The sequence below is a fragment of a genome, unplaced genomic scaffold (assembly GCF_019419815.1).
Source record: "Pyrus x bretschneideri cultivar Hongxiangsu unplaced genomic scaffold, Pyrus_bretschneideri_v1 Contig10, whole genome shotgun sequence".
NCBI classification, from domain to species: domain Eukaryota; kingdom Viridiplantae; phylum Streptophyta; class Magnoliopsida; order Rosales; family Rosaceae; genus Pyrus; species Pyrus x bretschneideri.
In genome coordinates this window covers 1,520,894-1,544,998 of record NW_025999391.1, presented here as the reverse complement: position 1 = coordinate 1,544,998, position 24,105 = coordinate 1,520,894, and the positions used below count along the sequence as shown (strand labels likewise).

The 24,105-nt window shown below is 37.0% G+C and overlaps 3 protein-coding genes across 3 annotated transcripts; 1 reads left to right on the top strand and 2 right to left on the bottom strand.

The window, feature by feature from the left end:
* Positions 1-1,827: 1,827 nt before the first annotated feature.
* On the bottom strand, positions 1,828-5,512 carry LOC103946631 (glycerate dehydrogenase). Its single transcript, NM_001302301.1, is given in 13 exon segments — positions 1,828-2,096; positions 2,170-2,284; positions 2,414-2,458; positions 2,598-2,675; positions 2,769-2,876; positions 2,986-3,060; positions 3,145-3,236; positions 3,312-3,384; positions 3,875-3,956; positions 4,052-4,173; positions 4,440-4,580; positions 4,952-5,035; positions 5,129-5,512. Coding segments are annotated over 13 exon segments (1,161 nt in total). The 5' UTR covers positions 5,252-5,512; the 3' UTR covers positions 1,828-2,073.
* Positions 5,513-8,041: 2,529 nt separating this feature from the next.
* Positions 8,042-10,930, top strand: LOC103946632. The gene is made up of 2 exons (XM_009357384.3): positions 8,042-8,353; positions 9,820-10,930. Exons 1-2 carry the CDS (start codon positions 8,042-8,044, stop codon positions 10,654-10,656), a joined length of 1,149 nt encoding a protein of 382 aa, XP_009355659.2. The 3' UTR covers positions 10,657-10,930.
* A 302-nt stretch (positions 10,931-11,232) lies between these two features.
* On the bottom strand, positions 11,233-14,885 carry LOC103946633 (probable CDP-diacylglycerol--inositol 3-phosphatidyltransferase 2). Its single transcript, XM_009357385.3, has 11 exons — positions 14,578-14,885; positions 14,286-14,425; positions 14,091-14,175; positions 13,602-13,651; positions 13,021-13,060; positions 12,819-12,863; positions 12,671-12,736; positions 12,442-12,556; positions 12,296-12,352; positions 12,121-12,219; positions 11,233-11,648 (listed from the first exon to the last, which is right to left on the bottom strand). The coding sequence occupies exons 2-11, from the start codon at positions 14,356-14,358 to the stop codon at positions 11,589-11,591; spliced, it is 690 nt and encodes a 229-aa protein (XP_009355660.1). The 5' UTR covers positions 14,359-14,425; positions 14,578-14,885; the 3' UTR covers positions 11,233-11,588.
* Between the last annotated feature and the right edge of the window lie 9,220 nt (positions 14,886-24,105).

Sequence of the window (24,105 nt, the reverse complement as noted above, 5' to 3'; positions counted from 1 at the left end):
AACTTTTTAGTATATAATTATAAAGCTTTTGTTTATTAGTTTCAAGTAGATAATAAGGGTAAAGTTGTCTAATTATCATTATATTTTGAGGGTTACTGTGCCCATCCCATAATCTTATTTTCTTACCTACGTTATATTTTTACTTATTATAAAAAGTTTAAAAGACCAAACACTCTATCTCCGCTCACTTATATTCCTAAAAATAACTCTTACAGTTTTAAGTTCTAAACAAAAATAAGGGTGAAGTGCTGATTTAGTCTCTAAATTATCACCTCAATAAAAATTAGGTCTTTAAAGTATTTTTTTGATAAAATAAGTCTCTAAATTCATTAAAAATTGCTAATTCCATCCCTACATTATATTCAAAGCTATTTTATCTAATTTTTCGACAACTTAAGTCACTTGACACACTTTAAAATGTAATACTGTCATTTTCTCGCCTACAAGCCCTTAACATTTCGTACTGAATCTAACGTCTAATTTACTCTCTAAAGTTAACTCCATTCAATATTTTTTTATGAAAAAAATTATCAATCTACCCTCTAAAGTTAACTCCATTCACTATTTCTTTATGAAAAATTATCAATCTACCCTCCAGTATGTATCACAATGCAAGCAACGTGACTTAAATTGACGGAAAATTGAATATAGTAGTTTCAAATTTAATTTTAGGGATTTAGTTGACAGATTTTTATAATTCAATGACTGATTTTTTTTAAAAAATAATTTAAAAACCTAATTTTCACTCAGGTGATAATTCAGGAACTAAATTGATAGTTCATCTTAAAAATAAATATAAAAAATAATTAAATCTTAGAGATTTTATGGAAATGGAACAGCCACGTACGTCCCTCCCATCCTCGCAGAAAACAACCACAATCAAGCACACAGACGACGGCGACATCTCTTTTTCTCTTTGCCGTTGGGAAAGTTACATTCCTTTCTTTTTCTCCTCATTTCTCTGTTCATCTCTATCTGTCTCTTTCTCCCTCCTACCAGATATGGATTTAAGATTCATATACATATTCATTCTCGAATTCTGATTTAGAATTAAAGGTTGAAATGTATAGAGAAAATAAGAGATGGAATTTGGGAGGGTGGGGTGGACGGAAGAGATAGAAGATGGAAGGGGATGAAAGAGTTAGAAAGGGGTGCGGGATAAAGAGAGAAAATGGGAAGGTTGTTGGGTAGCTTGATTCGTTTCTCATTTTAATTTTTTTTTTCTAACAGGGCTTTTGAAGTCCTTTTACATAAGGTTAAATTTAGTATTAAAATTTTCATTAAAAAATGGGTGTGAAAATAAGACTAGAGGATGGACGTATCAGTACTCTAGATTTTTTTTAATTAAGGGATTACTTGATAGTAAATTAAAATCTAATGGGTGTTAGTGTAATGTTTTAAATATGATGGAGTTTTGTGAAAACTTGATAAACTTTACGAGGTGTTGGTGTCGTAGGACGACGAAGAAGCTCAGTGGATTAAAAAAGACAAAAGTTTAATTTGTGTGACCGAAGTTGTATCCAAGAAAAGCCAATGTCGCGCTCAATGGAATAAAGGCCACAGGTACCGTCACAATTCCGTAAAGAGAAGATTCAACGCTGAGGTGATTATGATTTTCTTGGGCTGAGTGACATACGATCACACAATACGACCAGACCAGGGCACCGCCAGAAGGCCTCAGTTTCTCCGGAGCTGACGCTTCTCAGATTCGGATGGTTTTAGTCACGAAGATCCTCATCTCCAGCAGTTTTAGAGAGTCCAGCAAGCCGAAAGCCTAATGTTGTTCTTGAATGGCAATACAAATGCCACAAGTAGAATGAAAGGATTTTGAAATTGCAGATGAAAGATTTCATTAATAACATCTCATACATTGCAGGATTAATCTGAAGCCAGTATTTTATAGCACAAACATATAACAGATACATGTTTCTCCACATCCATCCTTAAAATATACACTGTCGTTAGCATTCTTCCGCATTGCACGCTCGCAAGACACTGCCTGGATTTTTCCTTCCGTATGAGTTACTCTGTTTGCACCAGGAAGGCCCCGAGTGTAATCATTTGCATCGACGCTCACAGCCTTGAAACTGGTAAGCCTGCATTGGAACACAAGTCTCAGCACACATGATTTTCCTGCATGGTGTTGGCAAAGTTATGAAGGCTTATTACCTAAGGCCTTCGAGTTGACAATGCTAGGACTGGCAGCTGGTGGCGGAGCATTCTCGTTGAGAAATGGTTCTACCTGGTTTGGATTCGACCAAACAGGGTATCCTTTAATTTTTCCCTGAATCATAACAATGTAAGGCATGTTAGTACTTTAGTGCCAAAGCTGCAGACAAAATTTTGAAGCCATTTTTGAATGATGTGAGCTATTTCAAATGCTGCGATTCTATTGTTTACAATGGTGACATACCAGGACATTGAGGGCAGCTAGTGTTGCCATTCCTTCACGAGTCCACTACAAAGACCGGAAAGGGACACGGTTACTCTCTGATCTGAGTTATTCTAATTACTCACTTGATAAGGCAACAAATCTTTATGTTCTCAAATAGAATCCTTAAAATTGTTTGAACGTAAACAATATGGACAGTAATTACCTTCGAAGCAGAAGCAATGTGAGGTACCACAACGGCATTCTTCAAGTCGGCAAGACCAGGTTTCATGTAAGGCTCATCCTGATACAACACCATTTACTAACCACTTAAATATCATAGATGGTGTCCAAAAGAAGATTGGAATTCGACAAGGAATTAGGTGCGCTTTTTTACCTCAAAGACATCCAGGCCAACTCGAAACATAGGGTTTTGTTTCAAATGTTCTACAAGAGCCACTTCATCAATCACAGGCCCTCTGCTACAGTTTACAAGGACTGCTTCCTGTAGATATATCCGACACATTATTCAACAGGTAAATACATTCCAGGTGTATACGTAACATAATACGTATGTGCATTATACAAATACGAAATGTTATTTCGAACTTCACCTTCTTCATAATCGCCAGACTGTTTTTGTTGACCAGATGATAAGTGGTTTTATCCAGAATTGGGTGAAGGCTTATCTAGAATAAGAATAAAAAACCACACCATTATAAAGGGGGTAAGACAAAATGAAAAAAGAGGGGTGAGGAGAGCGAAAGCCCTACCACATCTGCTTCTCGGAGCACCTCCTCCATGCTTGATGCTCTTTTCCAAGTCACGGGCTGTTCACCATTAGCTTTTAGGAACTGACCATAAGCTGGAACAATGGAACATACAGGTATCAGCAAAGTGTGGAGCAAGAAGATTTATGCAATAAACCAACTGGACGTGCCTGTAACAAACTTTTCTAGCCGGGTAGCCTGGTACAGATCATAGTAAATTAGGTTCATCTTGAAACCTTCAACCTGTTAGAAATCAACAGTAATTACAGTCGCATTAGCAGGTATTCACTAATTGGAATCACTTATTAAGATCATCAGCGATAAGTTGTAAACGATTAGCAGGGGATAAAGGAAAAGAAAGTTGAAAAATTCAAATAACGGTTAGTTCTGTGATTGTCAATACATAGTATGTATTCAAGATGGTTGATCTATCTGTCACACAACTGAACGTATATGAAGCATTCCCCCAAGCCTACATTATAGAAGGGAACAATGCAGTAGAACTTGGACAGGTAGCAACTGTTTACAAAATCTTTCGTGTTCCTGGTAAGTTATATCATCCCAAATTCTGATTAAAATTCCTGTAAAGTAAGTCCATTAATTTTGTAAAAATCCTACTTCAAGGTGCTTAAAACAAGTTTATGCATGCCAATCACTAGACTAAGCTGTTATTGTGTACCCAGAATCAGATGAACCAAACATAAGATTCAACATATTGGACCAGGAAAAATACCATCATTCTGGCATATGCAGAACCTATACGGCCAGCTCCAATCACACCGACAGTTTGCCCTTTGAGCAAGTTTCCCACAAATCTGCCATGGTAAAAGAAGCAAATTAAGTTGTAGTTTATGTAACATGAAAGAACAAATGATGAATTGATGGTTAACCGTAAACAAGGTAGTCATACAGATTAGGAAGCCATCCATCGTATAAGCCGGCCCTCATAAACTCATCCGCTTCAACTATTCTTCTAGCGGCTGATAAAGAAAGTGAAGCTGCGAGCTCTGCTGTAGTTTCTGTAAGTACTCCCTAACCATACAAGCAACAAATTCATTTCAATATCCCGAATTCTCCCAACAGAAATCTGCAAGCATGTTGGTTGCGATTCACTTGTCATGTTTTAATTGATTCTTAGTTGTGAAATTACTCCGCTGCTGCCAAATCTCCGGTTGAAAAGCCAACATGGTGTTTTTCTAAAGTATTGTGCTTGAAATGTTTTTCTTTAATTTTGACATTATCAAAGACTTACATGTGAAAAACGCGGAAAAAATAGAGAGTAAGAGTGAAAAACTTACAGGTGTGTTCCCAACAGCGACTCCATACTTGTTAGCAGCATCAACATCCACATTGTTGTAGCCAACGGCCATGTTGCTGAAGGCTTTGCCTCCTGCCCTGCTCAGTGCTGAGAACAAAGTCTCTCCCCAGTCTTCTGTCAACTGAAAACCAAAACCACAACCCCCCCTCAACAACCTTGAATAATAAAAAGGGAAATTCACATATAAGTCCCTCGAAACTCTCTCTCATAGTTAAAAACACTATTTTGAAGACGGAAACCCTTGACGCAAGCGGCTTCCACTTCAGTTGGTTAAGAGCATTCACCCTTGCAAACTCAACTATTATTGCATGTGATTATTATTTTCCCATGCATTATATGTTGATAAAGTGACCCTTTTTTCCTTCTAAAGTTTGATTCTTAAAATGTTTCTCGCGAATATTAACAACTCCGAAGGGTACCACACTAATTACAATAATAAGAAATCAAAATTATAAGGGTCAAAGAAGAAGAAAGAAGAGTCTAAGATTTTACCTGTCCAATAACTCCATCACACTTATCTCCAATTAGAGCAATGATATCCTCAACAGACAGAATTGTTTTCTTCTGTGTGCATATCTAAATACACAACCATTAAACATTTTCTCATCAAATTCACAAAAAACTGATCCAAAATCCAAAAAAAAAAATTAAAAAAAAAAGAAATATTACCTCAACTCTGCAATCCTGCTCAATTAAGAGATTGATCCAGCGAGTTCCAGGCATGGGTTTTGTGCTGACAACTCTGTATTTGCCACTGGGATTCCACACTTCTATTGAAACTGGCTTTGCCATTGAAAATCTTTGTCAGCAGCTCAAGGGGTATGCAGTATGCTGACTGTGGAAGCACAGAGAGCAGTGTCTTTAAAAACTTGTGGTTCTAATAACTGTGGTGATATGGTGCGGTGTGGTGCACAATAAGATGTATGTCTTCACTCGTAAGATTGACTGCGACTGTTGACTGTTGATATGTGGTTGAGTGGAGCTACGGATCTGAAGGGTGCAGGTTTAGATGGTGGCTTGGTGGATATTGTGAATATTTTCTGTACAGATAGGATGTGTGTTTTAAATTGAGAGGTGGAGGTGAGGTGGAGGAGTGTTCATGCTTGGAGGACCTCTCATTGTGAATAAGATAACGGTGGTGACATAGCTTATTGGGTTGGATGACACGTAACCCTTTTGCCATTTGGTTTTTTTTTTTTTAAGGAGACAACTGGTGGCAACACACGATTATCCATTCCTTTCGGGGGCCGAAAAGACCCACAGGCATTTCAGCCTCCATATGGGTATAAGTCTGGCTTCCACACTAGCACCAGCAGCAGGTTTCGAACCCGAGACCTCTAGTTTTTAGTTTTAAGGAAGTCTCGTAATCCGCCATTTACCAATGGACCACCAGCTCGTGGTTCTTTTGCCATTTGTTTGTATAGGTGATTTGGAAAGGGACCAATGGACCACCATGGACAATTTTATAAGCGACTATTTTGTGTATAGTTGAAATTTACTTAATCTTTAGCTTTGACTAGGTATGAGCTAATGTATGTTATTGATAATACTCTTCTACTCACCTAAGCAATCTAATTTATAGTTTTCAGGTATAAAATTACAAATTGGACTACCGGACGGGGTCACTTTTTTAATTCATACGTGTTAATAAACGTAGAGGAAGTCGAAAATATTCTAATGTTCATTTCATCAAAGTAAAGTTGGTATAAGTTAATGCAACATGTATAGAATGAAGATACTTGTGAAAGTGGGTCTAATGGGCGTTGTTGGAAATTTAGTCATCAGGCTTGAGTTTTAGGCCCAAATCCCAAACTTGACAACACTTGGGTTGGGGTTACCATTTTTTTGGACCAAAAATGAAAGCGAATGAAGCAAAACATGGCAAATCCAATCTTGAAAGAAAAGAGATGGACATTCTAAAAGAATGAGGATCTTTTTTGAATTCTCTTTGTAAGGATCCGAATATCTTCTAATCACATTCGTTCATCATATATTATATGGTCAGAAATTATTATAAATCTTTTTATTTAAAATTAAAAATAAACAGTACCTGATGAAAACTAATCACACGATGTACGATGAACGGATATGATTAAAAGATCTCAGAGATTCTCACAAAGAGAATCTGGGAAGAATCCTCGTTCATTCTTAAAATACTAACAAATTTCTTATTTTAACAAATTTCACTTGGTGTCTGGCTTTATGAAGCAAACATAAATACAAGGTGGGTAGGAAGCCACACACGTTAGGCTTACTCACACTGTTGGAGTTGTAAGTGCGTGTGGTGTGCACATGCAAGCGTGAGGGCATGAATCCGTAGGAGTGCGTAGCTAACGTGCTTTTGAGTGACTTCATCCATTTGTAATGTGAACCTCTTATCCTTTGTCCAAATTTCATCATCCTCCAACAAACTCGGACCAACTTATTTATCTGCCAACTAGTTAAACTTCAAGCAAAATATTGATTTGTACTTGAATACTCACATTTTAACATCGTTTCAGTTTATGAGAGCTAAATTATCAAAATATTATGTCTCACTATCATGCGTGATCGAATTAAATTTAATATAATACTTAAAGTTTATTGAACTTATTCATTCTTGTCCATAGATTTTTAATTTGATGCTTGTATTCTAAAAATAATTAACAAAAAGATTCATATCTCAAATAGTTTCGATGATCAACCAAACCTCTCATCTGCATCTCTCACTTTCGAAATCAGTTAATGTTATTCTTAATTTTTTTTAAAGCAAAAGATTAATAAGATGACTCAGTCAATCTAAGAGACTATTTACAAGAAAAAAATATATCTCTTTAAATAGGTTATAATTGTATCGAAAGATGGTTGAGTGGGAAAGCTACTAAATATGGGCAATGGACGGCATGGTGAGTTTTTGACCATGACAAGCATCAACGGTGAATGATGAATGATAATCTTTGAAGAAAGTGGAAAGGGATGGGAAGAAATAAGGTAACGTGACGGCTACTAGTATTTCTATTTCTTCAAACTCCGAGTATTGTGGACAAAATGTGGCCATAAGATTTGTCTTACAATTTTCTTTCAAAATAGTACCAAACGACAGCAACTCACTCACATTTGCTTTCCATTCTTTTTTATTTATTTATTTTTTAAGTATAAAATTATTTTACACTAAAGAAATGAAAAGTTCGGTTAAGCAACACAATGAACAACATAATTTGTTATTGAATTTGTCATTCACGATATTCGAATCTAAAACGAATCCAAAACTTCTGACTTACAAGTGAAAAAAAATATCATCAGACCATAACGATAGTTGCTTATTCTTGGCTATATATTTGTGAATTAAGGAAATGGCTAGGTTGGTTCTCGAAAAACCATATTTTGATCCAATAATTGGAGTTTAAGCTTATGGGTTCTCACTTCTCAGCCAGAGTATCTTTTTTTGAGTCCAAGCCAGAGTTTATCTTCACCACTTCTACTTCTTCACCACATCCCATCTCTCTCCCCCTCTCTTTCTGCAAATTGTTTGCCTCCAAAATCTAAACGTTTACACAGAATTAGAAAGAGGCAGGGAGAAAGAGATAGAGGGAGAGAGAAGCCATGGAAAGGCTTCTGTCCTCTTCACCCCCAACCCCTTTGAAACTCCATCTAAAACCCTCTCCTTTCCTCAGTCGACTCGCTCGTATTGAACTCGGTTTTCCCGCTTCACAACTGCCCAATCTCAGACGGGTCCGCTTGGTTTCCTGCAAACATCAAAACCCATCTCCATTTTCTTCTGGTTCTCCTTCTTCATCGGCGCCGTCGAACATTCTGCCGTCTCTCTCGTCGAACCGCGCCGGGTCGCCGAATGGGTCGGAGCCAAAATCCCAGATTCTCAATCAGATCGCAACCAGGGATTCTAAGCAGCGCAAGGTACGTTGATCTCTTGTTTCAAATGAAAGAAATCAATCATAAGATATAATTCTGATTTTTTTTTTCTATTTCTGTGGGGTTTATTTGTTGCTGTTGTTGCTATAATCATGTTAAAGTGTCTTTCCTGCGCTGCAATTGCCACGGTGAATTTGAAAATCTGAACATTTGTTTCGATGGGTTGATGAAATATTTGATTATTTTCTACTTAAGTCGTTTTGAGATCCAATGCAGTTTATGTTTGCCCTTTAAAACTGCGATCATTTTTGTAATTTGGAGTATTGAGGCTAATTATATGAGATTGATGATTGAAACAGTTGCCTCATTTGTTATACTATCTCTCTTACAAAACTTTTAGTGACCGAATCGGTTGCCTTTGGTGGTTCTAATTGCGAAAGTTTATATTACCGATTGATTTAATTTTATGGTCTTTAAAGAGATTGCACTCAAGTTTTGTCCTATCAATACCTGGTCTTTCATTTTCGAGGCGGTTGGAGAATGAATTGGTAGTATGTACACAAGTCCTTTTGTAGATAAGCCCTCTTCTCTGCCTTGAGATCAGTACAAATATCCAGTTATTCCAATATAAGGCCGCTAAATCTCTGTGCTTTCCGAAAACTGAGCATAGCTTTAATCAGCATCGTACTGAAGAACTAGAGCTGAAATTTGGGCACCAGAACAAAGGAACAAATTAAGGAAACCCATAGATGTTGGCTAGTCAGATTGGTATAGGTAGCTTCATTTGATGCTTCAATGGAATCAAAACTTAAACACACATTATATTAGCAATGTTCACTCTAGTACAGGTGTAGGTGTTTCTGCTGGTCTCAGACCTTTTCTTTAAGGTAAATGTGAACCAAGTTCAATAGTTATTTCGGGGGTGTATGTAATTTACCAATTTGCGGATGTTATCACTTTTGTTTTCTGATGTATTCTATCCCTTGTGGTAAGACTGCAAGGGTGCATTATGATTTTTAAGTTTTCAAATGGTTGTTCAGGGTAAAGTGAGAAAATTTGAGTGCAACTGTGTTCATGTTTCATATTTTCTACAATTTGCTATTTGTGATCAAAGATCTTGAAATTGGATGAATCTTTGCACACATACAATAGCTTAGGAGAGATAATGTCAAAACTGCTAGCAATTCGAGTGGATTCTCTCTTTTCAACTGCCTGTGTACCTGTTGAATTTTAACAGGGAGTCCGTATGATATAAAAAATAGATTGGAGTGGAACATAGGAGATGCTGTCTACACAAATCCTTAGTTATTGTCCATGACATTTTTCTGTTTGGTTTACAATTACCAACTGCTGTTACTACTTTCTGCGTAACAGTATTAAGTTTTACTGATATTTACTTCAGAAAGTGTAGGGGGTCTGCAACTCCCCAGCTACCTTTCACCCCTCACATGAGAACATTAATCCATTTATTTTGAGCAGATAACTTAAGTTTATATTCCTAACATGTCCAGGCCATCACCACTGGAGCATTTGTTGCGCTTTCTGCACTTGTTTTGATCTTAATACAACCAGCTATTGCACCAGCGGCTTTTGCATCCTTTCCAACTGCAACCAACACTGGTAGCCCAGCCGCTGCTATTGGGGGAAGACTGATCCAGACAGAGTTGCTTAGCAGTGCATGGACTGGTTTCTTTGCTGGTTGCTTACACACATTATCAGGGCCAGACCACCTAGCTGCTTTGGCTCCACTCTCAATTGGACGTACCCGCATAGAAAGTGCTCTAGTCGGAGCCCTCTGGGGATGTGGCCATGATGCTGGCCAGGTTATCTTTGGCTTGATATTTCTCTTACTAAAGGATAGGCTTCATATTGAGATTATCCGAACTTGGGGCACAAGAGTTGTGGGGCTTACCCTACTAGTTATTGGTGGTATGGGTATTAAGGAAGCTTCAGAAATCCCTACTCCTTGTGTTGCCTTAGAGAAGGGCGAGTGTGATGTTAGTGTATATGAGTCTCTAGATAACCCTACAGTCGGAAAGAAGAAGATTGGTTTTGCTACTTTTGCCACTGGAATTGTCCACGGGCTGCAGCCAGATGCATTGATGATGGTCTTGCCAGCCCTCGCTTTGCCATCTCGAGTAGCTGGCGCTGCATTCCTGGTTATGTTTTTAGTTGGGACCGTAGTTGCAATGGGAAGCTATACTGTCTTCATAGGTTCATGTAGTCAGGCATTAAAGGATCGAGTTCCCAGAATTACAGAGAAACTGACATGGGCTTCATCCCTGGTTGCAATTGCTCTTGGATTCGCCATCATCATCAGCCAGTTCTTCGGGTATAGCCTGTATTAGATTTTTTGACCCGGTAAAGACGAACGTTTTGAGGCTTCTTCGCAGGTGTTAGATAAAGATCTTAGAAGGATTATTCGATTTGTTTAGAACAAAAATTCGTCTGCGCAGTTTTATTTTAGAGGGCAACCCTTCTACAAGTGTAATTCCTATATAGGTTTTCGTTTGCCTTATGTTAAATGGTTAACCTTCGTCTAAACAAATTGTTCTATTTTGTTGCACTAGTTGTTCATATCAGTTGTTATGGGATTATAAATTCTATGTCATGTTTTCGTTAGTTTTGGCTACGCTCCTTAGAACTCAAATTGTGCATCCCATCTAACGTGTCACCCAATGTCTTGACATGTAACTTACTCTGCATCGAATGGCCGACGAAGGTGAGAAAACAGATGGCCATTAAGATTTAAGATGGCTCGTTTGATTTGGTTTGGTTGTCACCACTATTTTTGTCAAAACCAAACCATTAAGATGGCTCTGGTTCGGTTGACAAATTAGGGCTTGAACCGGGTCAAACCGAATTATGCCCGCCCCTACTTATTTTCCTAACATGTCGGATAAGTGCAAAGTGCTAGCAATGCGTATCAAAATTCAAATCCTTTCTTCATCATCGTTGCAATTACAAAATAGTTTGCAGAGTGGATTCACATCTGCAACTAATTAGGAGAACGACACATAGGAAATAGGAAATGGGGCGGTGAAGTTGACAAGATCGGAAAATGCCCTTTTTAACCCTTTTTCTTTTCTTTTCTTTTAATGTTAAGAAAAGATGTCAAATTTGTCTAATTTTGTGTTGTTAACTTGGGGGAGAAATACAGATCAACAAAAGAAAAGAAATTACAAAAGCATTCTCATCCGGTACAGTAACATATTTCGACGTGAACTGAGCAGGAACCTGGATGTCGAGTGCACCTCTGGTTCATAGAAGTTGATGTGCATTAGGGGCTTTGCTTTTTGTTGATGTCATGAAGCACGCACACATCTGCTGCTGTCTTCAACTGAAACCAAGAAATGAAATTCAAAAATAGGAAGCATATATTCACTCTGGTTTTTATTTTTCTTGTTGGGTTGAACAGATTAGAAGAAGTAGACGACATGAACTTGAAAACGCTGAATAAGTAGATAGATGTTAACTAAAACGAATATTTGGCAGACAAACTACCAAGAAAACTCGTGTATGAGTGACTAAAACTAGTAGGTTTTTCAATACTGTACCATACTTAAACTTTGGAAATCTGTCTTCAGTCGCTAAAGCATTTCTGTATCAATCTCAAATAAAAGTTGTGAAACCTTTGGGTCAATGACGAACAAGCACTAGCAGTACTTGCACCCATCAAATAATTATAACTGATACAGATTAAGTTTGGCATTCCAAATTTCTGTGACGTAAGTGGAAGATGTATGAGTAGTATGGTGAACTTGGGGGAATTATAATGCCAATATAATATGAAGTACTGTACTACTCATTACCTGTATAAGATTAACAGCTTGCTTGACTGCCCATCCAAATAAACTTAAACCAACTAGAACAGAAAGAGGTGTAATATGCTTTGCAAGACCCATTAAAACCTAAAGAGGAAGATTTCAGAAACCAAAGTAACCTGGGAGTATCATCTTTAAATCCTCACAAAACTAACAGACTTACAGCAATCAAATTCTCAGTTTCGTTCTTTGCAAGAAGAAATAGAATTATATACAGCACCTGCAGAGTAAACAGTCAAAGTAAGAGAAGAGTAGCAACATCTTTCGAGAAGTTTCCATACGGAGATACACAGAAGAAATTACAGTTACCTCACATGCCACACAACAGTAAGCCATGAACATCCGGTTTCCGTAGTATGCTTTAAAAAGCCAATTAGTGCTGTCTTTCACATCTTTGTGACTAGCCTTGCCTAACAGGAAAGTACTGCAACAAAGTGTAATCAATTTTGAGCAAAAGCAATTCTTGTCAAGGATCAAATAAGCAAATACTACTCATCCCATAGATAAACTTAATAAATAAATAAAAAAAGAACCTAACCTGTACATCTGCAGCCAATGGCTGGCAATATCTAAGGCAAGTAATGAAAGGAAAACCAAGCCAGGCCTGCATTGAAAGCCCCCAGAAGCTTAGATAAGCATGCAGTCTAGCTAAACACAGCATGCAGTCTATAAATAAAATATCTTACCGGTATACTTGTGAAAGTACTACCAATAGACATGCAGTGCTTATCCTGAGATACAAATACATCGAAATCAATATGAGTGATGGTTAATACGAAATCATTTGAGCAAAAAACTCAACATTAGTATGCGTTTGTTGTGCGCTTGCATGTCTTTGTGTGTGCCCCCGTGTGTGAGAGAGAGGGAGAGAGAGAGATCAAAGATCACCTGTCTGTTACCATGTCCAAAACAGCTCCAAAAGTCGAAACTGAACCAGGAAGAGAGAAAAATAAAATCAAATGATAAATTTAAGTATATTCTTATAATCTTACCCATTTCTGCTCATAATAGGCTAAAAATAATTGGATCATATATGGTAGCAAAAGAACTCTTCCTTACTGTCAATCAGGACACAGAAATAAATTAAAGACAGGACTTCAGTTATGTGATAATTTACTAGACCATGAAGGCTTCCACAAATGGTAAGCTGCAATCTCGGATATAAGGAGGCCTCTAACAAATAATTCATTATGTTTGGTACCTATTATTAGAAATGTGTTCATACCTATACTATCCAGCTCTAAATAACAGTGTAATTGGAAAGTAATTCAAGTCAGAGACGGTATGTACGATGAAAAGTATGAGCCTCTATATGATCTTTGATATATTTGTATCGAGTGAATTCTATTAATGATAATCACTCTGATAAGATACACGACCAAACCCTCAGTATATAAGAGCACAACAATTTGTTTATACAAGTGTGTATATGCACAACACACTCTCCTCCTGTAAAAGAAATATTATACCTTGGTTGAATTTGCGAGCACACCAACCATCAATGCCATCACAGACAAAGCTGAAACAGCAAAAAAAATCATATATTATACCCGACATAGACACGATGAAAAAACAACACAGCTCAAAAACGAAGGTTGCATTTGGATTGTTAGCTGGAATTGAGATGCTTCAATTAGACGAGTTAGTTCAAACTCTGTTTGCATAATATTTTGAGGAAAAAAAAAAGTTTTGACACGTCTTGCTGTGGATTGAAAGTAATGCTTTAAAATTCAGAAATTGAGAGGTACAATTGAAATAACTCATTTTTGCTTTAGTATTTGAAACCAGCCCCACCCTATTTCAAGTAATCAAATTCACACGCCGACTCCATCGACCTTAAGAAAAAAAAAAAACAAAAGACAAACCAAAAAAAAAAAACTTTCAAATGCAAGCCTTTTTTTCTAAACCCACAATCCAAACACCACATAACTGAGTTCTTCATAAGCACCAATTCTCACCTGACGAAATAGAGAACGGAGAAAAGCTGCTTGTTGGAGAAGCACTGGGCAAAGGCAAAACAGTTCATAAGAACCCTTATGTACCCTGCATTCCCAGTAAGCACAAAATCATTCACAAAACAAAAAACCCATTTCTAGCTAACTTCACAATGTAGTTTCAAACAAATGATACAAGCCAAGTGAGTAAAAACTCACCAATTATATTGGGTATATAAAGATAGACATCGAGTTTCGTTAGCCTTCGTTGAGCTACAGATTTCTTGGCCATTGGAGAACTTCCTTTAAATACTTGAAATTAAATGAAATGCATTGGACTACCCAATAAATGTTTGCCCCTGCACCCAAATCATCAAAAGAAAGCACTAATTGCATATAAACACACACTAATCACCTTAATTAGCTAAATTGAGGTATAAGATAGCAATTAGAGAATAAAAAATTAGAATTTGCTCGCGCAAATGGTAAGGAACAAGAAGCGAATCGATACCTTCTGGGGGACCTCCTTTCAAACTCAGGGCCGAGATCGAATTGTAATCACAGCAGGCCCTAACCGTAAGAATTCCAATTCCCCTTTCTCTCTCTCTCTCTGTCTCTCTCGACAAGCAAAAACCCTAATTGAAATGAAGTATGGAGGTCGATCACTCGGACACTTACCATGCCCACATCAACTTCGGATCCGACCACTGCTTTTGCCACCGGGTTCGATTATTGTAATTTGTAAGAGAAATATTTTATTTTATTTTGTTTAATGAGAGGGCTAGTGGTGTATTTTAAAACTCGATTGCAATTAAAGGAATACCAACTATATTCTCCGTTTGATTTTTTTCCTATTTGTTTGACATGTTTATTCTATTACTAACCTCTTATCACATGCAAACGTGAGTGGCAATTGATCTTTTTATATATTTTTTTTATTTACATATTTTTGAAAAGTTATTAAAAAAATAAAAAAATTAATTAAAGACGTGAAACCACCCACTAACGTGGGAGGTTTTGTTTTTCTATAATTTTAAATATTAAATGCATTCAAAATAAAAATATGGTTAAATACTTTAGCTTCTTTTGGTTCAATTGTAATTTATGAAATTCTTAAAGGATCATTTATGGTATTTTGAATGTTTCACCATTTTAGGATGCTCACTTTATATATATAGATTAATTTAAAATACAATAATTAATGAGTTCTTCGTAAAGCACTTGAATTTTTCAAAAAATCTGTAGACGTATCTCATGATAATACTGAATGACCTTTAGTCTATAACAATAAGATGTTTTATAGGAGGATTTACATAACACAAATACATTGTTATTGTGACATTTCGTGATTGATATAAAGATATGAATAAATTTTTTACACATAATATTTTGTTATTAACACCAAACTCTATGGTTTTATAGGAAGATTTACATAACATAAATACATTGTTATTGTGACATTTCGTGATTGATATAAAGATATGAATAAATTTTTTACACATAATATTTTGTTATTAACACCAAACTCTACGGTAACGACGTGCCTATAAACCTACGACATAGAACTATATATGTAGAGCAAGAATTTGTCATAGATGTGAAGAATTCTTTATAGTCAAATACATGATGCATTTTTTTTCAGAATTCTTTATACCCTAAACCCAATTAGCCCCCGTAACCAGGCGGGTCTGATCCTTTTGGGCTTTGAAAATTTTCATTATGACTGGAATACAAGTGGTACACCACGCGTTTTAATAGCAGTGGTGAGAAATTTTATTTTTTTAAGTTATTAACTTTTTAGCACACATATCTCACCGTTTGTATAATGACACATGGTGTATCAACCCGTGTACCAGTCACATTGAAAAATCACTCCTTTTATTGTGGGTAATGGTGCTGATGTAAGGTATCCGTCACCTAGAGGAGTTCATGCCCATAGGAAGTTTGGTGGGAGGCTTTTATCGTCTGTTTCTGGGCGTACAAGCTTTCCAGATGTAGGGGCAAGGAGGGCGCAAAAAAGAGGGCTGGAGAAGATGGGAAGCAAAAGGAGCATGGAAGTGTTCAGCCTAGCTAGAGAGGATGGCTTATCTTCTCTTAAGAAAGTTTGCTCTAGTATATCGGTGGGCGTTGCCAATGAGCAACTCTGCCGGTCACAATGAATCTCCTAAGTTGGAATTGTAGAGGGTTGGGGGAGTCCTCTGCAGTTGAAGCTTTGTTGGATACTATTTAACAACAACATCTCCAAATAGTGTTCTTGTGTGAAACAAAAAGTGATGTAAGGAAGATGGAATCGGTTCGGCGCACGGTGGGTTTTGATTGTGCGTTTATGGCAAGTCGGGGGAGGTCTGGAGGTTTGTGTCTTCTTTGGCGTGAGGAGTTGGAGGTGGCAGTGCTATCTTCGTCCATTTCTCATATTGATGTACAAGTAACTTTCCCTGATAGTATGGTGTGGTGGTTTATGGGTTTCTACGGCTGCCGTGTAACTACGGAATGATAGAAATCATGGGCTCTGCTTGCCGAGTTAAGCAATCGTTGTACTATTCCGTGGTTATGCATCATGGATTTCAACGAGGTGCTTAGTCAGACTGAGCAATTGGGTGGTAATATGCATGGGGAAATGCAGGTGGCTATCTTCATGGATGCAGTGAATACGGCAAATCTGGTGGACCTCAGCTTTATTGGCAACAAGTTTACTTAGGGGCAGAACAGCAAGGAGGGGGTGAAGTGTCGGTTGGATAGAGGTCTGGCAACACAAGGATCGAGGGATTTGTTTCCCTGTTCGCGTGTTATTCACTTAAATCCATTGAAGTCGGATCACCTACCAATCCTGTGGAGATTCGATCGTCGATTGGGAAGGCACGACAGCGTGTCAAACGATTTAGTTTCGAGGAAATGTGGTTGCACGGTGATGGGTGTGAGGATGTAGTAGTAGAACCCTATAACCGAGAGTTCGGAGGGGCCAAATTATTCCAGGTTTGTTCAAAGATTAAGGCAATGCAGGTGGTCCTCCTAGATTAGCAGCGGAGTACCTTCCATAATACGAAGAAAGAGAGATTGGGGTGGTTCGTGACAAGTTAGGGGTGCTTTTCGAGCAGCCCTATAAGAAGGGAGTAGTGGCTCATCGTAAGGTGTTAATGGAAAGATTAGATAGTTTGCTATCCTGGGAAGAGACATATTGGAGACAACACTCGATGACCACTTGGTTGAAGGAAGGTGATCACATTCGAAATGGCTCCATGAGAAAGCTTCGAATTGGAAACGAAAAAATAGTATCAAGGGGCTCGGAGATAAGGCTGAATGTGGCATGGTTCACTTAAGGGTATAGAGATTACTATGCTACAGTATTTTCAAAAAAAAATTACGACCCAAAGTGTGCTACAAAATGCGGTTATGGATGTCACGGAGAGTGTTTTGCCAAAGGTAACGAGGGAGATGAATGTCTCCATGTTGTGTCCGGTTACAAAAGAGGTGGTTGGAAGTGCCTTGTTGCAAATGCATCCGTCCATATCACCGGGGCTGGATGGTATGTCGCCAATTTTCTACCAAAAGTTTAAGCATATTGTGGGGGTGAGGAAGTGGATGATAGTGGATGATGTAAGATCCTTTTTTGAATTTGGTAGGTTTTTTATGGAAGGTTTTCATTCCAAAGGTGAAGGAGCCCCAAGATATGTCTCAACTTCATCCAATAAGTCTCTATAATGTTCTTTATAAATTTGTGCTAAGGTGTTGGCAAATCATTTAGAGCCAATTTTGACTTCTTTGATTTCTCCTTCCAAAGTGGTTTCATGCCGGGATGTTTGGTTTCCGATAATTCATTATTGGAGGCCAAAGTGGGTCATTTCCTTCATAACAAAGGAGTGGGAGGAAGGGTTATTTTGCACTCATGAGATTAAGATCACAGATACGACACCATGCCTCCATCATTTGTTATTTGCGGATGATAGTTTCTTTTTTGCCTGGGCCACAATGGAGGATTGTAGTGTTGTTCAGCATGTATTGTATGTTTATTCTTAGGCCTCAGGCCAAGCCTTTAATTTTGCTAAGAGTAGCATTGCGTTTAGTACGAATGTTGCCATACATTTGCAGGTCCAGTTAACTTCTTTTTTAAGAATGCAGCGTGTCGAGAATCATGAGAGATATTTGGGTCTTCCAACCTTTGTAGGGAAGAATAAGAAACAGACATTCTCTTTTATCAAACAGAAGGTCACACAAAGGCTACATGGTTAGAAGGGTAAGTTATTGAGTTGTGTGGATAGGGTGCTCTTGATTAAGTTGGTCACTCAAGCACTCCTTGCATATGTTATGCAAGGTTTTTTCATCCACAAGACTTTCTGTGAGGAACTACAATATTTGATGGCCCCATTTTGGTGAAGTAGCCATGTGGAGACTCGAAAGATCCATTGGATGTCTTGGGAGAAGATGTGTTGGCCAAAGAGTGAAAGAGGGTCCGATTTCCGTGATTTATATGCTTTTAACTTAGTGTTTCTTGCTAAACAAGGATGGAGACTTCTACACAACCTTGACTCTCTTATTGGTAGGGTGTTGAAGGCCACGTATTACCTGGACGATAATTTTTGGAATATCGCTGCCCTCCCTTACTCATCCTATGCATAGAAGAGCATTGTGCAAGCTAGAGGGGTGTTGGAGCAAAGGTCCTGATGGGCCATTGGTACTGGGGAACAAGTGTGAGTGTGGGGAGATAGGTGGCTGCCTAGGCCTTCAACTTTTAAGGTGTTGTCACCGATCCCACCACATCTTGAAGGGTTGTCGGTTAAAGACTTGATAGATGTTGAGTCTAAGTCTTGGCGGGTTGAGGCATTACACCAATTGTTCTCTGACGAGGAGGTCCATTATATTTGTGCGGTACCACTCAGTCTACGATAGCCGGAGGATAGTGTTAGGACTACCTATGAATTAACATTTATCCCTAAATCACAATGTGATATATAGAGTAGGAAGACGTACCCGTCGAAGCCATCGTGGTTGTCAAAAGAACTCTTCTACTCACTTAAGCCCTTTATGCTCTTATGGTGATAGAATCCTAGACTTAGAACACATGCTTTGTGAGTAGGGAATCCCTTTTATTTATTGATGATTGGCAGCCAACTTCCATCTATCATGGGTGCGTTGGTTATTGTCCCATATCATCACAACCTGGAAGTTATTGAGTAGTGGAGGAACGGTTTGTATTCAAAGCATTTTGGATGTGTTTCCACGATTATAGGAAGCTAGTATTCTACGTATACAACTGATTGATAAATTTAAATTTATTTTTATCAGCATATATCTTAGTCCTTATCACAACAAGTTGAGTCCACATAGGATTCTTACATTCTCCCACATGGACATTAACTAGTTGTGTTCTATAAGATATATGACCAAAATAAAATTCATCCCTTAAGTGATCACATTGAGTCTACGCTACAGACTTCTTATACACATTGACCAACATGCATTTAGAAGATTGGACTCCAGGAAATAATACATGTATCATACTGTATCCACCTTGAAACCACAGTTTTCAAATTCATGCTGTATAATGCAGATGAAACATACATTTATACACATCCTCTCGTAAATTCACCCATTTCACCTTTATTGACCAAACCTAGATTTTCCATCTTTAATCATTGAATTTTTGCTTTCGAATTCCTGCATTTTCAGATGTCAATTAGCATGTTCTTTGGAACAAGGATCAATCACAGCATTATGGATTAATCACATGACATACATATCACATTATCATCAGAAAATTTGAAATGGCTAAATTCAACACTTATCAAAAGCAATAGTTAATTACTCCCACACATCAGTCGACTCAAAATCATCATGAATTCCCATGTTTGCAACATGACCCTTGAAAGCTCCCACAACTAGTGGCTTTCTTAATGGGTTAGCTAGCATAAGTATCTGTCGACACTTCTCCTTTCCTCACATGAAAACACCATCAAAATATGAATGTGTCTTGTAATGAAGCCTCAATTTGGAGTTTGCCTAAATGCTTCCAATGAAACCTCAATTTTTCCTTGAATTCAGTTGATAACACAATGGTCTTAAACAGAAAATAATACAGTGCGAACAACGACACTCCCATTAATTTACCATAACTTAATTCCAGAACAATACTTCAAACAAGGCTTTAAACATACTTTGGGAGCAACCTTACTCAAGCAATTACATATCACATAATGCATATCATCGCAAATTTGTTTTCTACCTTTCCTTAGTATTAAAAGCAACACATATTTGTTCACCAAAACCACATGTACGGATCTCATTGGGGTTTCTCCTTCAGTCCATACTTCATTTTAAGGTTGGCTATTGTGTGAAATTCAGTCCCTTTAATTTTGTTTTTACTATTCCCCAATAACACTGGAAAGCAAGAAACATTTGAGCTCTCATTAACACACGAAATCATACAATTTAACAATAAAATTAGTATGAGTCAATAAGCTTGAATTAATGCTAGGTTCTTGTTGACCTCAAAAACGTTTGTAGGATTAATAAGTAACGAATCCAAGGCGTCTGATACTGTCAACAAGCAATAGGAAAGATTAACAAGGTCACATAGCTATATTGTTGTCTTTTGAGGCATGTTCAATTCTAATTTCATCAACCATTAAAGCATATTAGTATGTGTGAAATGTAATCAAACAACATATTTATGTAGTATAGAAGAACAAAATAATAGAGGAAGTTAACTCAATACACAAATCTCTTCCGCTCAAAATCAACATGATTTAGGATACTCCCACTATGTTTTCAAAATTCAATACCCTATTAAAAGAAGTCAATGAGTGAGAAGCCCACATATTTTCTCTCGCCAATTCTCCCACTTGGGCAAAGCACTTAATAATGTGCTCTTCCAAATATGACTATGATATCACTTACCATGTCTTCTCTATACTCTTAACAATGTAACGTTGAATTGCCTTCAACAATATTCCAACCAACACACTCAAGGTTAGACGTGAAGGATGAAGTAGATATTAATTATCAAGTTATTAGTATGTCATTCTCAAATTGTTCGCATATTTTTCAACTAACAAATATGGTTTCGGTTCTCTAGGTGAAGGAAAAACTAACAATCCAAAATACAATTTTTAAAACCATATCAATTAAGTCGCATGCTTAAAATTTAAATGTGTGAATGTTGCACATACTTAAAACTCCATATTCATGTCTTTCAATGTGTAATCATCAATTCTTGACTGGACGTTAACATATATATGATCACATGACCAATATTAGTTGACACATGGGAATAGACAACATTATATATATATAGGATCATCTTACAGTGTACGTGCTATAAACTTTACTCCCTGTATAAGCTATGATTCATGTCTTGATGCTAGATGTATTGCTGTCACTCTTGATTGCCAAACAACATGTTAAAGAAGAGAGTTATACATGCACCAGCTCATCGAAATGAAAGCCTAATTGATTGATCATGCATATATTTCACCTGCTTTTCATATTGCTATAAGTATGATCAAGCCTAACCCCTCTTGACCATGTCTCAACATGGGGTTTTACTTATTTCATGTTGGAAAATCAGTCTCAAGATATAGTTATAGCCATACTGAACAAATGCTCATATGCGGATTTCAATTTATACACACACACACACATATACATATGTATTATATCATGCCACAATACGGATAATTAATTTTATGACAAAAGCAACTAAGCCCAATTAAAGGAGAAGCAAGTGTTATTACATAAGTGTTTTTTTCGATAAGTCGTCGACACCTCAATAGTTCCGTAATACACACGTGTGTGTGTGTGTATATATATATGATCATTTCAAACTCATGGGCAATATTGGGGAAAATATGTCTCTTTACACATGCTTGAATAAATACTCAAACATACCAGCCATTTTCGACTTTTGAACTTCACACCAACATCTTCAAGAAAAAAAAAAATAAAACTTTGGCTTAGTCACAAGTGGAAACCCCTCCTCTGAAGGTTTCAGTCATTATCCTCTTCATAATCCTAAATGGCATTCTATTACCTTTCCGCCATTATTTTTTTTCATATGTTAAATCGTATCAATACATGATTATATCACACCTTTGGGCAAGAAACATAAACAGCCATCATTCGATAATAGATCATGTAACCTTATTGTATAACAATCATGTAAAAGATTAAGAAAACAACCAAGAATTCAAGTCTTTGGACAAGAAAACAGTCAACTTAATTCTCTTAAAATGTTATACCCTGGAAACATCTCAAACCATTCATACATTCCTCTCTTTGGAAAAAAATATTGACATGTTATGAGTTTTTTAAAATCTGATTTACATAATCCTTTTCCTTAAGTCTTTTTACTTTGGTAAAAAGAAAAGATATGTAAAGTCTACACTACAAAATCCGGCTCAGATGTTTTTCCTGAACAAGTAAAGGTTAGTGCAGTAAATATTATCGTAAGAGACTTTATTGTTATGATTGCAACCATCTGTCGAACCCAAGTAACATTAGGAAAAAGAAGTCAAAAACATAAGTAAGGTAAACCATTAACCCTATCAGTCATAAAATAATTATTTGGCCAAAAAGAAAAATTAAGTAATCTTTAACTCAGCGATTTCCAATAACCATGTAAACATATAGAAATGACCAATTCCATATGTTATTAAGTAGCATGACTCCTTCTAAAATAACATTGCTATCCTTAATTCACAATTACCTTAAAGTTTAAGTGGTCCAGATATATATTGTAATCGTACTACAATAATTACAATGAAATCAACAACATCAATAATGGCAAAATATTATAAGCACAACCTATTATGTAGTTGTTCAAACATACATCTACCACGAATTGAACTAATAGATACAGTGGAAGCATATCAACTTATATGCACACAGGATAAAATTTGATACATACAGCAGACTTGTCCAGGATTCTTCCTTGTAAATTTAAAATTGGAGTAAAGCCAAAGAAAATGTTGCTTCTCATACTTCACTCTCTCTTCAGTCGAGCTTTCCTCAGTGAGCACAGTGGACTCAACATCTTTGAGTGCCAAATCAAGATCCCACAATCCCAGTATGATCTCAATGTCTTGTCTCTGATTCTCGTAATTTCCTCCATCAATGGTTCAATGGAGGCGACAGAGTGTTCACTCAACTATGCATGTTTATATCACACTTTTGAGTAAGAGATATAAACTGCCTTTAATCCTTATTGCATAGCCATCCTACAACGATCTTATCATGCAATAATTTCAAGTCTTTGGACAAGAATTTAGCCTGATCAACAGGATGCCATACACTGATTAAAACTCCTAGCAATTTATACACCCTTTTCTTTGAAAAAGAATGTGAACATCTCATGAGTTTTGAACCACAATATGAGTTAATGATTAGTATGCCATTCGTTTAAAATCTTTGATGTAAAACATATCGTAAATGATAAATATACTTTTCATCTTCCTGTAAACCAAACTGTCGAATAACAACAGAAAAAGAGAAGGCCTTAAATGACAGGTTCATCAACATATAAGAATTCATGCGATAGTTAAAACATACCATGCGTCGATGCATTTGTGCAGCATAACTATGCATTGGATTTAGGGTCTTAATTTGGCTCTGATACCAAATGTTGGGACTACCTATGAATTAACATTTAACCCTAAATCACAATGTGATACATAGAATAGGAAGACGTACACGTTGAACCCATAGTGGTTGTCAAAAGAACTCTTCTACTCACTCAAGCCCTTTATGCTCTTATGGTGATAGAACCCTAGACTTAGAACCCATGCTTTGTGAGTAGGGAATCTTTTTTATTTAGGGGAGGAACGGTTTTATTTAGTGGAGGAACGGTTTGTATTCAAAGCATTTTGGATGTGTTTCCACGATTATAGGAAGCTAGTATTCTATGTATACAACTCATTGATGAATTTAAATTTATTTTTATCAGCATATATCTTAGTTCTTATCACAACAAGTTGAGTCCACATAGGATTCTTACAGATAGGCTAATGTGGCACTACGACAAAAAATGGCTATTCTCCGTTAAAAGTGC